Source organism: Alternaria conjuncta (assembly GCF_024043145.1).
Source record: "Alternaria conjuncta strain BMP 0040 chromosome Unknown scaffold_6, whole genome shotgun sequence".
In the NCBI taxonomy this organism is placed as follows: domain Eukaryota; kingdom Fungi; phylum Ascomycota; class Dothideomycetes; order Pleosporales; family Pleosporaceae; genus Alternaria; species Alternaria conjuncta.
Window position 1 is genome coordinate 1,041,169 of NW_026250095.1, and position 14,883 is coordinate 1,056,051.

General features: G+C 37.1%; 4 protein-coding genes across 4 annotated transcripts; all 4 read right to left on the reverse strand.

The window, feature by feature from the left end:
* Positions 1-7,372: 7,372 nt before the first annotated feature.
* On the reverse strand, positions 7,373-9,186 carry J4E85_004746 (uncharacterized protein; the record flags this gene model as incomplete). The annotated part of the gene is made up of 3 exons (XM_051468999.1): positions 7,373-8,514; positions 8,564-8,804; positions 8,866-9,186. 3 exons carry the CDS (start codon positions 9,184-9,186, stop codon positions 7,373-7,375), a joined length of 1,704 nt encoding a protein of 567 aa, XP_051327214.1.
* An 806-nt stretch (positions 9,187-9,992) lies between these two features.
* J4E85_004747 (uncharacterized protein) lies at positions 9,993-11,127 on the reverse strand (the record flags this gene model as incomplete). The annotated part of the gene is made up of 3 exons (XM_051469000.1): positions 9,993-10,047; positions 10,156-10,774; positions 10,875-11,127. The coding sequence occupies 3 exons, from the start codon at positions 11,125-11,127 to the stop codon at positions 9,993-9,995; spliced, it is 927 nt and encodes a 308-aa protein (XP_051327215.1).
* An 824-nt stretch (positions 11,128-11,951) lies between these two features.
* On the reverse strand, positions 11,952-12,232 carry J4E85_004748 (uncharacterized protein; the record flags this gene model as incomplete). The annotated part of the gene is given in 2 exon segments (XM_051469001.1): positions 11,952-12,106; positions 12,124-12,232. The coding sequence occupies 2 exon segments, from the start codon at positions 12,230-12,232 to the stop codon at positions 11,952-11,954; spliced, it is 264 nt and encodes an 87-aa protein (XP_051327216.1).
* An 821-nt stretch (positions 12,233-13,053) lies between these two features.
* J4E85_004749 (uncharacterized protein) lies at positions 13,054-14,604 on the reverse strand (the record flags this gene model as incomplete). Its single annotated transcript, XM_051469002.1, has 3 exons — positions 13,054-13,405; positions 13,455-14,350; positions 14,401-14,604. The coding sequence occupies 3 exons, from the start codon at positions 14,602-14,604 to the stop codon at positions 13,054-13,056; spliced, it is 1,452 nt and encodes a 483-aa protein (XP_051327217.1).
* Positions 14,605-14,883: the final 279 nt, after the last annotated feature.

Below are 14,883 nucleotides of genomic sequence, written 5' to 3' on the forward strand. Positions count from 1 at the left end.
GTATAGTAAATAGCTTATCTAAGACTAAGTAGAAATATAGTTAGTAAGAAGAATAGTAGGTAAGTTATTTATTTATAAACCTAATAGCTTAGTAAGAGCATTAATAATAAGCTTATATCTACTTTTAATCTTACCTATAGACTATAAGTTATATAAGAATAACTAGATACGCTTAATCTTATAGTTATCTATAAGATACTTTACTACTTTAGTAAAGTCTAGTCTACTATTAACTAAGAGCTTACATATTATACTCTATTAATAGATAATATTTTTATAAATAAACTTAGTAATAGTACTAGACTTATTATTAGAAAGCGCTCTAGCCTTTAGCTATCTACTTAAGTATTCTCTAGTAATAATAAAATACTTCTTACCTTAGTAGTAAGATATATAAACTATATTAATTATAACTAACTTCTAAATTATAAAGCTATATATATTAGTTAATATATTAACTCTCTTCTTAGAGAAGTAAAGCTAGCATTTAGAATAACGCTAAATTCTTTCTTAAACGTCTTTATATATATTAGACTACTAGTAATATTAGAAGAGTATAGAGTATATAGTATTAGTTTCTTAATAGCTAATAGTTTTATATATTAACTATATAGTTTATAAGTAGATATTAGTATTATTAATAATATAGTATATAGCTATATTTCTTAAGGTTTTATAAAAGAGCGCGTAATTATATATAAAGAAGTTTAGAGCTCTCTTCTTCTATACGTAAAGCTCTTTTAGTATTATACTCTTAGAAACCTTAAGGTTAATAAGAAACTAGGTAATCTACTTAGATTATTTAGTATACTTATACTTAAGTACCTAGAACGCTCTAATAAGTAGTAGCTCTTCTTCTATACTTCTAATTATATAGTTAATAAACTCTTTAAGATTATTCTTAAGTTCTTTTAGTAAAACTTAATTATTAAGTTTAAAGTAGTAAAAAAAAGTATCTATAATAATATTCTTCTTTCTAGAGACGTAAATAATATTAAAGTTCTAAAGAAAAATAGTAGAGATCTACTAATTTATAACTAATTCTAGGTTATTAGTAGAAGAGTAATTAAGCTAGGTAATAAGTATTACTATATTAGTTTTAATAGTAAAGTATATACTATATAAGTATATATAAAACTTTTTTAAAGCCTATAGCACTACTTTATATTTTAACTTAGTAGAATACTAAAGATATTCTTTTACTAACTAGAGTATACTTTTAAATTAAATAGAGTAGTATTTACTATTAGCCTATAGCTACTTAAGGTAAGCTTCTTTTCTATTTTAACTAGCGTTAGTTATAAGAAAAACTTTATACTTTAATATATCTAAGTAGTTAAGACTTACTAGCGCTAGTGCTAAGTATATAGCGTATTTAAGTATATATATTACTTAATTCTAATCTAGACTCTACTTATACTTTATATCTCTATAAAGTAGATAGAAAAGCAGCTTAGTAATAGTAGTAAATTCTTTTACTTAGATATAGTAGTAGATATATAGTCTAAGAAAAGAGTAAATATTATATATATTATAGTAAGGTAGCTAATCTAAAAGCTTTTAGACTTTCTTACTATTAGAATAGTATTCTTTAGAGCTAATTTTATAGCTAATAACCTCTAGGCGCTCTATAAGAAAGTAGTACTTCTTACTAGAGACTATTTTTTCTACGCGCTTAATATTTATAAGAATATAGTTAAGTTAAAGAATATATTTATAAATATAGTAATAAATACTAGGTATAGCTATCTTACTACTATAGTTTATTTTAGAATCTCTATAAGTAATATTATTAATAAATACTATAGTATTTAGCTAATAGTTCTTAAGAATCTTTATTATAACGTACTAGAATACTATAACTAAGTTAGTTACTTTTATAACTATAGTATATAAATAAAGAAGACTAACTAGTATCTAAAAAGCTATTATATTCTAGCTTATAGTATAAAAAGTAATCTAATTATAACTAGAATAGAGATTTATAAAAGAGTTAATAAAATATCTAGTAAAGCGTTTAGAGAACTTATTTACTATTAGTAGTAGATTTATATTACGTATACTAATAGTATTAATCTTTTACGTATTAGAGATCTACTAAGCTTTTCTATTCTTTTTAGAAACTAAGTACTATAGGTTATAATACTAACTATTATAGCGTTTCTAGATACTTCTATTAAAGTAAGTATTAGCTATATTAACTATAATCTACTTAAGCTTCTTAAGAATAGTAAAGCTTTACACTTACTAAGCTTTATATTTAACTATATAGATCTTATATAGTAGGTATATATTAAAGTATATTCTACTAGATTTAGTAAATTTCTATAATAAAGCTACTTTTCTATTATAAAGTATTTAGATAAAAAGATCTCTCTCTTCTTATATAACTTATAATTTAATATAAAGGTTAGCTAGTCTCTTAGGTATAAGATAAGTTTCTTATAGAAATATAGTATATTATAGTTTAAAGATATTATTATAAGGTTCTAGATCTAGTTTATAGATAGATAGGTAAAGTTATTAACACTAAATAGCTTACTTCTTCTAGTCTTTTTATCTAAACTCTATTAGCTTATCTACTTAAGAAACGTTAATAAGTTAAACTTTCTTATTTATAGTCTTATATAAGGTAGTAACTTTTAGTTACTAATAAGTTCTATACGTGTAATTAAGTATCTTCTTATAGTTAATCTTATATATAATAGTATACTTAGTAAGCTTCTACTTATACTAAATAATTAGCTTAGTATTCTTATCTATCTAAAGTGCCTCTACGCTATTATTAAAGAGAGAGTATATCTACCTTTTCTATATTTATTAGATACTTACTAGAAATAGTATATTATATTATCTAAAACTATATATTAGATTACACTATACTTCTTAGTGTAAATACTAAATAGTAAAAGAATCTTAAGGCAGCTCTAAAGTTAAGTTAGTTATAGTACTAACTTATATATATTCTATAGTATTATTATTCTTATTTTTATATTTATAGTTTATAGTAAAGAATAGATATATAGGCTTAGAGTCTAAGGTAATAAAGAAAACTAACTTAGTTCTATCTTTAGACTAAATATAATATTATACTCTACTAAACGCGTTATATTATATTCTAATATATAATACTATATACTATAGTTCTCTAAGTATAGCTAAGCGTATAAGATTTATAATAATATAGAAGATAGTGTAAATAACTATAGTACTAATACGTATAGAAATATTAAATATAGTACTAATAAATAGCTTATAGCTACTATTAGTAGAAGTAACTTCTTATAGTAGATTACTAAGCTTCTATATCTAGTGTTTATATAGTATCTTTAGCGCGTGCACTACACTAAGGTAAAGAATATTTATCTACGTGCTTATATTAATAAAATATTTAATAGAATTACTATAAATATAAATCTAGGTCTCTAGTAGATTTATCTATATAAACGCGCGTCTAGCGTATTACTATACTCTATATACTATTTTAGTAGGTATATAGTTAAGAGTATTACTCTAAGAGTTACTATAACTAGTAACTTTATATTAAGTTTATATATTTAAGTAGTATATATTAATAGTATTATAGAAGATATAGGTATTATATTAACATAACTATATAGTTAGTAGAAGTTATAATAAGTATTTATAAAAGAAGTAATAGTAGAGCGTAGACGTGTAGAAGAGTGTATAGATTTTAGATAAAAATAAAGTCTACCTAAAATCTATAGCGTAGCTAGCCTTAAAGCTATTTACTATTCTAATACTATTTATACTAATACTATTCTTCTTTAAAAGATTACGTAATTAATTAGTAATATTATTCTAACTAATTAAATTAGAAACTATTACTTTTTATACTTTCTAACTTAGAAGAGCTATTATAATATAATTAGATTACTTTTTAATAAGCTTCTTAAGTTCTAGATTAGAAAAAGCGTCTAAGAACTTAACTACTTTCTTCTTATAGCCTTATAATAAATGTCTAGAATTAGCTAATATACTATTATTAATATAGATATTAGTAGGTAGATATATAACTATAAATAGTGTATTAGAAGCTTATAAAAGAAATAGCTACTCTAACTAACTATTCTCTAGTATTATAGTAGTATCTAACGCCTATAAGTTAGAAATTTATCTAATTATATTTTTCTTAGATAATAGCTAAGAGCTTTAAGATTACTTAGAGAGTCTATCTCTCTTCTTAATATAGCTATTATAAACTTAATTAGAGTTATTAAGAATACTCTTATTTAGATATTTAATAGTATTACCTTTAGCGCTATAAAGAAACGTAGTATTTTTACTACTAATAATAATACTATTAGAATTAATATTATTAAGTAGCTAGATCTTCTTAGAGTACTTAATACCTTTTTAAAACTAGATAAACTACTATTAAGTATTCTTATAACCTACGTAATAGTTTAAGTAAGTAATTATATTAGCTAAGTTTAATTACTTAAGAATGTACTTAGAGTAAAAGTTTTTCTTAAACTTCTTAGAAAGAACACTAAACGTAGGCTATTCTATTATATTATTAGTAATATTAAAATACTTCTTAATCTTAAACTTAAGCTATTTAAGCTTATAGATTAATAGAAAAGTACTAGAGATTTAGTTAAGGTAATTATAGAGTAGGCTAAAATAGTATATTTTTTACTTACGCTTACTATTCTAATAGTAACTAATTTAATCTAGGTTATAAAGGTTATTATAGAGTTTATAATTAGTAATCTTATAACTCTTCTTATTATATATATAGTAAGTATTAGTATACTTAGCCTTTTTATACTAAATAGTTTTTCTCTTAAAAGCTATATTTCTAGACACTTTAGTAATAAAAGAACTATTATTTCTTTTAATAAAGAGCTCTTTCTTAGTTATATAGTCTATAAAGTATAAAGTATTATAAAGGTTCTTAAAGATTAGAGTAACTAATAAGTAGGCTATAAAGAAATAAACTATATCTATATTAAGTCTTAGTCTATTTAGTAAAGTTATAAGTTATTCTACTTTAGAATCTATATTAGAAAAAAGTAGAAATTCTTACTTCTTCTATTACTTCTTAAGATTAGTAATAATACTTTTTACCTTCTCTAGGTTAAAGGTAGTACGCTTATTAGTAAGTATAATATATCTTATTTTAGTATCTATACTACTATATTTCTAGGTATATATATTATTAATAGTGTTATTCTTTCTATAGTATTTCTTAAAAAAAATATAGATCTTATCTATATAGTACTTAGCCTAATTATTACTTTTAGAAGTATTAAGTATTATAAAAGTAACTATCTACTTATTATACTTTAGAAGTCTATAGTAGAAGAGAAAGCTAAGTTTTTTCTATAAAACTTACTTATTAGTAATATAGGCTTCTACTATTACGTAGAAGTAAGTATAATACTTAGTAAGACTAGGTAGATTATTTATATACTTATAGATAAAAGCTTATAAGTATAAGTACTTATCTATCTTAATAGTAGTATTCTTATCTACTTAGTATTTCTTTATATTTACTTTAAGCTTAGCTTAGTTCTTCTTCTTATAACTAGTAAAGAGCTTAATAATATAAGCTATAAAGTAATTTTTATTACTAATATAATCTAGAAAAATAGAGACTTTTATCTTATTAGAGAGGCTTTTATTATTAGCTTATTAGTTATAGTCTTTAAGAAACTTAGTAATGTTATTACTAGTAAAAACTAGAGTAGTGTATTTAAAGTAAACTATAGAAACTATACTATTAGTTACTATTATAAATAATAATATGCTCTCTACTTTAGAGATAGTTCTAGAAGTTAGTATTTTTAGTATTAAAGTAGTTAAAGAAGTAGTAAATAAATACTTAGAAGAAAGAATTACTAGATTTCTTAACGCTTTACGCTTTTTTTATTTCTTTAGTAGCTATTATAGTTTTAAATAACTTATAAAGAAGCTAATACTTCTTTACTTAATAGCTTAAATACTAAATAGATATTATACTATAAAGATTATATAATTAAAAGATAAGTTCTAAATACTTAATAGAGTTTAATATACTTTATCTAATAGTAAAGAATACTTTCTAAATACTTTTATAGTTAGTATAGCTTAGCGTTTTACTTACTATAATACTCTATTAAGTTATTAGTTTTATTAAACTATAGTTCTACACTAGTATATATTCTAAATATACTATTATAGTATTATATTAACCTAGTTAGTCTAGTATTTTATTATACTTTTAATATTACTATTTTAGGTATTAGTTAAATTACTATTTTCTAGTATTTCTAAGTAGTTACTTTATTTATGTAATTATTTTATCTAATATTACTTAGTAGTAAGAACGTAGTTAGCTTAAATATAACTACTATTATAGTTTTAGCTAACCTAAAGAAAAAAGCTAAGTCTATACTTATTATATTTATTATAGTTATTATTACTATATACGTTATATTAATATATACTAACTACTTCTTATACTATATAGTAAAATATATCTCTATAGGCTTTACTATTTATATAAGTATTAAAAAGTATAAAAATATATTACTATAAGAATATAAAGTAGTTAGTATAGATAAGAAAGTATATAGACATTAGTTTAGTAGAAAAGAGTTCTATTATAAAGAGATTCTATTATCTAAAGTATTATATAAAAGTTTAATACTAAAAAGTATAAGTAAAAGATAAGATTATAGATAATAAGATAATTCTAAAGAGCTCTTATTAAAAGATATTCTCTTTCTAAGTAATTCTTAGATTATTAAAGATTTAATTTATATAAAAACACTTTGTGCACTAGTATAATAATAGTTATTAAAGCTAGTAAGCTTCTTAAAATTCTTACTTAAAGTAGTAGTAATACTATTAATAGTAAATATTATAGTAGATAAGTAAGTATAAAATATAGAAGAAAAAAAAAAAGTTTAAATTTATAGTAGTTAGTATACTAAAAAGTTTAATAACTTAGTTATATAATAGTAATACTAAAGAAATTCTTATTATATAACTATAATATAAAGTAAAGTAGTAGCTAAATTACGCGTAGTAGTATAAAGGCTTATAATTTATAAAATAAAAAAAGATATAATTATTTTATAGAAAAGAGAAAAAGCTTTATATATAAATAATACTAGAGCAACGCTAGTGCTAGTGTAGGTAAATTACGTAATAGAATTCTAACTAATACCTTGCACAGGCTTGAAGTTAAAAAATATTAATATTAGGCCGAAAAATAGTGGTACGGCGAAGATACTTTGTTCTAATATGAACAGCGACAGTGGGTTAGCATGCACTGGTACCTGCCCGGCAGGATGGAAACAGCAGCTAAGCGGCAATGCTTAAACTTTGGATGTTAGTTCTATGTGCAGGCCGCATGCGCCTAGGCACTAACACCTCCGTACAAGACGTCCAGCTCCTTCTCATACAAATCTAGCAAAGCTTTTTTCTGCACTGTTCCCTTCGCCGTCTTTGGGAACGGCTCTTTTACAGCCAGTATCATGTCCTTTCCCACGCGCGCATAAACCGGCGAGCTCTTGTTCACTTCCTCTACCGTATTCCAGATCTCATGCAAATCCTTCCCATCTTCCAACCTAACAATCAACGAGGCTTTAGGTCTTCTCGTCCCTACCATTGCTACCTCCGCAACCGAAGTATGACTTGCTATCCTCTGTTCTGCCGCCGTAGGGAAGAACTTCTCGTTCGTCAGAAAGACGAGAAGATCATCAGCCCGGCCGTAGTGTTTCCATCGCTCAGGATCTTCGGGATGCTTTGTAAACAAATCGCCAAGCCGCCTTTCTTTTGCGCCTGGGAAGATGGAGAAGATGGGTTGTACATAGCCGCCGTGCTCGTTCCCGTCGTTGCGGTGCATGACAGCTTCATATAGAGTGACACCGTCCGTGGAAGCAGAAACTGGGTCGAAGCGGATATTGAGAGCGGGGTGAAGTGTCGTATACTCCCAGTACGCAGATTGCACTGAGTTTGCATCTTTGCGACGAATACTGGGCCAGACGCCGAGTTCGGTCGATGCCATAACATTCAACACAGACACCTGCGCTGCGACGAACTCACTCGCATGACTACTCACACTGCCGCCACCCCAGCCGATTTGTTGCGTTCTCTGGCTGAGTCTCTGTAGGACTTCTGGGCTCTTGCTTAGATACTCGACACAGGGTGGTACGAGTGTCAAGCAATCGACACCGACGCCTCCATCCCTTGCGGCGATGATGTCCAAAGCGGCTAGTGCGCTGTCCACACCCGCAGCTGGTGTCATCCATGTCGGCGGGTAAATTGGTGTTACACCAAGCTGCAGTGGAAAGAGGATCATACCGATCATACCGCTGGCGTGGAAAGGCGGGAAGAGAAACATTGCGCGCATGCCTCGCCCGTTCGCTGATCCATAGAGAAGCTCTTGCTCTAGTTCGTAACCTGGTGGTGCGGTGAGATACATGGTTTGGGCTACACTGTTCGTCCACTCGTGCGTCCAGAGAATGGGCTTGGGAAAGCCTGTCGTGCCGGATGTATCTGTGTTTGGTTAGAGGTAATAGGGACAGACGAGAGCGAGCGTACGTACGGAGACAAACGAAAGGTTCGCGAGAATTTTGTTGATAGGTCTTGTTGTAAGGATACGGCTCCGCTTTTGAGGTGAGCAGTTGCTCAACACTCGGTATCTGGAGGGTCTTCATATCCTTCATTGACAGAACGTCTTTGACAACTGGTATCGGAATCTCAGACTTTAGCATGGCCTTTGCGTCCACACTCTCAATCAATTTGACCAGTGCTTCAGCTCCGTATCTTGGCGATGGAAAGAGCATCTATCTTCGTCCTTAGCCATTTGAACCACCATCAAGACGCTCATGTCGGAGGACGACTTACCTTGTATCCCGCAATCACACTTCCCAGACATAATATCGCATATCGTATGTCGTTCGGTCCCATGTACACCAAAGTTCGTGTTCCGTCCTTTTCCTCTTCTTGCAGCTTCCCGATGTTCTCTTCGAGCCACCACGCGAAGGCAGAGACGGCATTTGCTACTTCAGCAAACGTAATTTGACGATAGCCATCCTCGATCTTGTGCGGATTTACCGGAAACTCTGCGTACGTCGCGGAAGGATATTGAGCTGCAAGTTTGAACAGTGTGTTTGGAAGAAGTTCGTTAGTGGCCTGTGGCCAGGGAGCGGGGCGTGTTGTATCCATCATGTGTCGTGATAGGTACAAGCAAGGCGAAAGAATAGGTGTTTATGATCGAGCTGTTCAGTCATTAAATCACAAGCTGCGGAGTATCTCACCTCCCCACCTTACCTAGGTAGCCCGTCTTTTACCTTACATCGGTGTATCCCATCATCGTGCGCCCGAGACTAGTCGAAATACGAGATCCTGACCGGTTGCCACATGTACTCTACGCCCCATTGAAGCTTTCCTAGCGTATTTCATGCGACTACGGCTTCACAGTTTGGGTTAGAAGCCAAATTAGTGTAGTCAAGGCAGCCAGCGATCACAGGCTGCAAGCTGCCGAGGTTGCTACAAAGTAGTGTGGAGCTTAGCAGGCCAACGTTGGGCCCACGTAAGCGAGGCCCGTCTTCGAGATCGACCATCCGAGCTAGACGCTTGAGCGCTGCAAGTCCAACTGAACATCAGTGTTGGAAAAGGGGCGCCCTGAAATTCTGGGCGTCAGCGCTTTCGCGGAATTGGTGTGCTGAGGGTCTTAATAGAACGCGTACCATTCCTTTTCCACAGCAAGTGTCCCATCAGGAATGTGGCATCAGGAATGTGGGTTTCAAGAATGTGGTTCCAAAAATGTAGTTTCGGGAATGTGTCGTCAAGATGCCAGAAGAGAAATGGAGGAATACATGTAGCTGTGGGTATCGAACTACGGCTGCTTCAACAACGCTCAATACTCGCTGATGATGAGTGTACAGGCACAGAAGACGACATCTCCAAGAACAAACGCCAGCCGATGCAAATATGATAATCGTCCGCGCACATTGATTGTGGGGTCGACCTCAAGCTGAAGATAAGTGCGCCCAGCGCGCATCCGAATCTACCTCACCCTCCTCACTATAATACTGTCAGCGCACATCCTCCACGCTCCGAGACTCTCGTTATTCCTCCCCTCTACGTACCTGCCATAATATAAAGCGGACCAATGAAGTCTCGCAAACCTACCAATCATAGACCCACCCAGAGTTTGCAGTCATGAACTCTTCACATGCCTCCTTGAGGGCAATGTTTGGTCTCAGTTCGTTAATGGTAAGAGTCTCTCTCGTCAGCGGGTCCGTTGGACTGCGCTTGAGGTGCTCAATCAGCGTAGCGCGCTCGTACGATCTTCCATTCTTGGTTACGACCGGGTCGTGCATAATTTCAAACGTTATGCCATCGACGAGGTAATCCGGGACCTCGCGTTTCTGCTGATGCTCCGGGTCAGAAATCGCGAATGCGGTTCTGAGGTCGTCGCGCTTCTTCTCGAACTCTGTCTTTCGCTCTGCTTTCTCTTCCTGCCCGTCTGAGCGACTGGTTTCCCCAGCCTCCATACGTGCTTCTATCTCATCCATGTCCTTCTTGAACTCTGTTTCCAGCATCATTTCAAGGTCGGAGAGCAGATCGCCACGCCGCCGTATCCTTTCTCGCTCGCGGATGTCCCATTTGGCTTTCTTGCATTTCAAAACGAGAGCGGATATAGTGGCTGCGTTGGAGGTTTGTTGCGCGGAGGTGGTGCATAGTTCATAGGCCATGAGGGCTGAAGATAGGGCTTCGTTGGGATGATTAATCGCGAGTTGAGCTTGCGCTATACTATCATCAGCCTGGGATTTGACATGCAGAGCTCGCGCAATGGTGGTAAGGCGACTGTCACGATTGACGCCCCTCTGTAGGGAATGAGAGCATACCCAAGTAAAAGAATGCCTTCATATTGTCCTTCAGGAGCTCGATACTCCGTATACAATCATCTATGACTCCTTCCCATTTCTCCAACTTTAGCCTCGCATTTGCGCGGTTCGTGAACAACAGAGGGTTGGCGGAGTTCTTCTGAATCGCCTGCGAGTACAGCCCCTCAGCTCCTTCGTAGTCGCCATTCTTGAAGCACTTGTTGCCCGAGTTCTTCAGTTGCTCGGCGGCATATTCGTTGCCTGGCGGAGGCATAACGGGGTAAGTGAGCGAGCGACGGAGGGGCTGAGGCTGAAGTTTAATCGACGGGAGTGAGGGCGGAGTTAAGCTTCAATGATTGGTAGGGCCGCGGGGGTGGGGCGCTTTTTGTTGCGCCTCGCGATGGAACCTTCGAGACGATGGATACGATGCTGAGGTGAGCAGTCCGGAGTCTTCGGATGCGATCTATGCTGTACCTGCAGAAAAGATCTCGGCAGTCATCGTAGGGGCAGCAAGCATCGAACACGGTAGCACGATGCAGGCGCGTTGTAGGCGCCACGTTTGAGTCGCGTGCACAGCCACGCTGCGATCATGCAATCGAGACCCTGGAACAGTTGTCGCGTGCTGTGGTCAGTAACAAGACAGCTGGAGCCAGGCAAACGCAACCACAGAGTGCTATTCGTACATAATCAACATGCATCAGAGTATCATAGTGAACCTCTTCTGTAGGAATATGTCCTGAGTACACAGGCCAGAACAAATCAGAACGCTAGTCCATCTAGTGGGGCACCGCTTCGGTTTCTCCTGTCGAGTTCACAAAACCCACTCCTTGTGTCTTCCCTCCAGCCTCGCCCTTCGAATCTCTCCTGTCCTCTTTGTATAGATTGGGGTAGCTTCTCTGCCGCCGAACCTCTCCCCCCTCGTCCGAATCGTCGATCCTGTGCCGGCTGGGCGGCGCACTTCTCTTCCTGAATCTCTTTCCATCATCTTCGCTCTCGGCACATGCATCGTCGGCTTCCAAGATGGGGCTCCTAGTCCTTCCCCTGCTGCCACTCCTGTTGCGTGCTCGTCCTCTGAATGTATGATCAGGCTCGGCATCACTACGCCGCCTGGTCTTCTTCTGGTCGGATGTGGGCGGAGAGACGGAAGACGTCGGAGACGAAGGGCGATGATGTTTGCGGTGATGCTCTCGATATCGGGAACCACTGTTGCGATCGTGGCCGCGAGATGGTGAGGATGCACGGCGTGGAGAATGCTGTGACGACTGCCTACGTCGCTTGAGCCGGCCACGCTCTTCTGCGTCTGCTTCTGGTTCGATGATGGTTGGGATTCCTGTCGCGGTTGTCTGTACGATGACCGAAGTAGCCGGTGGGTCCGGCATTGTGTTTGCAGACATTGAAGATGTTGCCTGGGTGAGGTTTGGCCAAGTTCAGCTCAGCTGTAAAGTATGAAAGAAATGCCAGATGCTAGCAGGTCTAGGCATATCAGACCCGCAAAGTAAGAGGGGTGCATTAGTTCACGCCTGACGCAGACGGGCCGTTTGGATGAATGATGGCCTGGGCCGCATGTGAGCAGTCGTCCCAAGCGTCAGATGTGAAGCGTAGGGTAGGTGCGACGTCATACGCCCAAGCGCCATCACGCGCTAGCCTAGGGCAGGAACGATGCTTTGTGAGTTCCGTCGTCGTCGCTTATACGACGAACACCACAAGAAGCACACATAGGTTGCAGGCGCATACTCATCTGATGCCAACTGTATGATCGCTTTGTTGCAACCAGCTCAAATGTCCACATCGGCGGAGAAATGGTCTCCATGCACCTTGCAATAGTCCATCAGTCTGTCCACAGTCAACAGCGCTCATTCAACACCATATCTAGGTTACTAATAGCTGACCAACTGAGGTTGTCCGACGACGATAGTCAGAAATTTGGAGCAAGGAAAATATACGGGTTCATGGCTCGGTGGTCCGCACCTCGAAAGCAAAGATCACCATTCAGTTAGGCACTCGACTTGAGAAAACAGCAACACAGTGTAATAAAGGCTAGTATTGCCACGTATAAAATCCACGCTGTGCGGGATATGGAAACCCTTTTTGTAAGATCGAAAGCACAACCTGGGTGGAAGATGAAAGAACACACCCATAAACACCTGTCCAGCGCCCAACGCTTCTAAAATGCGAATGCACAACTCCACTACGTTCCCAACTACGCATCATGCTGCTGCTGCAACCCATGATGTTCCTTCTCCTCGCTCTCACTCTCCCTCGCAACAGCAAAGCTCTTGCGGACCGCCATATCCGCCTTTGTCTTTGTCATCAGCGCATCGCGGATATCCTGCTTGCTCCTTCCGGCCCAGGACTCGAAGTTCTTCTGGCTGAGCGGCCAGATGGGCATGTTGCCTGGGCGGCGCATGAATTCGGCGGCGGCGGGAGGTGGTTGCGCGGTGATGGTGTCGATGTCCATTTCGAGTTCTTCGCAGTAGGCTTCAAGGGGAAGATCGTTGACGTCGTGACCGAAGGGGTTCTCGATTTCGCGACCGATGGCTGAGAGACCGATGCTAGAGGTTGTCAGCGTTGATTATAGGAAGTGGATTGAGTGAAACTTACATAATGTAGGCGGCGAAGATGCAACCGGGGATGGTGATCCAGCGGAGGTCATCCCACAGTTGGAAAGGCAACATCATGACGTAGACCCAAGTGATTTGCGAGATAGCGATGGAGTAGGCGATAGGCAAAGGAGTCTGGAGAACACGATCCATACCAGTGAGGGCCTCGTTGAGCTGAACAACACCGGTAATGGCTTGGTTCTGGTAGAGACCGACCTTGAGCGTTTCATTGTCGATGATGCTGTGGACGTAGCAGGAAAGATGGTTCAGGATTTCGAGAGACAGGTTGCCGAGAGGCTTCTTGGAGCGCTTGATCCTCTTGCGGGGGTTCGACTCGGCGAATGTGACACCGAGGTATTCACCAACAGCCTTGATCTTCTTCTTGTCTCCTGGCTTGGGGATGTCGAGCTCAGCAGCGCGGGCGAAAGTATCCAGGTACTCAATACGGTCGCGAAGATCGGGGTAGTCGATACCAGGCTCAAACCGGAGCCTGTGCTTGACAGAGCAGGCAAACGCGTTGAGAAGGTTGAGCGCAGAGAGCTTGTTGAGAAGATCCTCCTTTCCGAGGTCGCCTTCGCGTTCGGAAGTGTGGTACCAAATGGTCCTTGCCAAGTTTTGGCTAACAAAGATCAACTGACTCCAGTACTTTCGGCCCTCGGTGTAACGCTCGTATGCGGTGCTTGTTCGGAAAGAAATGGCAAGACCAACGACGAAACCAAGAACGGTCAGAAGAAGAGTGCTGACTTTGAGCTCAAATATGAATTCAGAGACGCATGTGATGAGAGTCGACCAGAGAGTTACTACTGTGAGTGGTAAAATCATCTTGGGAAAGACCGAGCCGTGCATTCGCATGAAGTATGGCCATTTGCTGTGCTTGGACATGTCACGAGGACCGATCTGTTGATTGTTAGTAAGATGCAAGGCTATCATATTGAAGAGAAACCTACAAAGTAATCTTCAGCATCTAAGCTGCCGTTGGTTACCCTTCTTGAGGGAACCTGGTACGTAACAGTACGGTGTCGCCATGACCGCGGTGATATGGGTCCCTCAAACTCCTCTGCTGGCTTGTTCGTACCACTCGATGAAGGTGGTGGTATCTCAATATTATCCGGGCGAAGCGTCTTCGTAGTCGAAGCATTAGACGCCGCCATCTTGTCCGTAAGTATCGGAATCAGCGTAGCAACCGTCCAGCAGTTGAAGTGGCGTTAAGCAGTAATGCTATTCAAAGGACAGGATATGGTCAATGCGAGTGAGCGAGTGATGTAGATGGAGAGCTGGTGTAGCTTTTGTAAAGACTGAAAGCAAGAAATGCTAAAGACGATGAGGAAAGAGTGTGACAAAAGCAAGAGGTAGGTGAGGTAATGTGAGTAATGAAGGCAAGCGAAGACAAACCACTCCCGCCAGGAGTAAAGATCTCCCACCCAATGTTT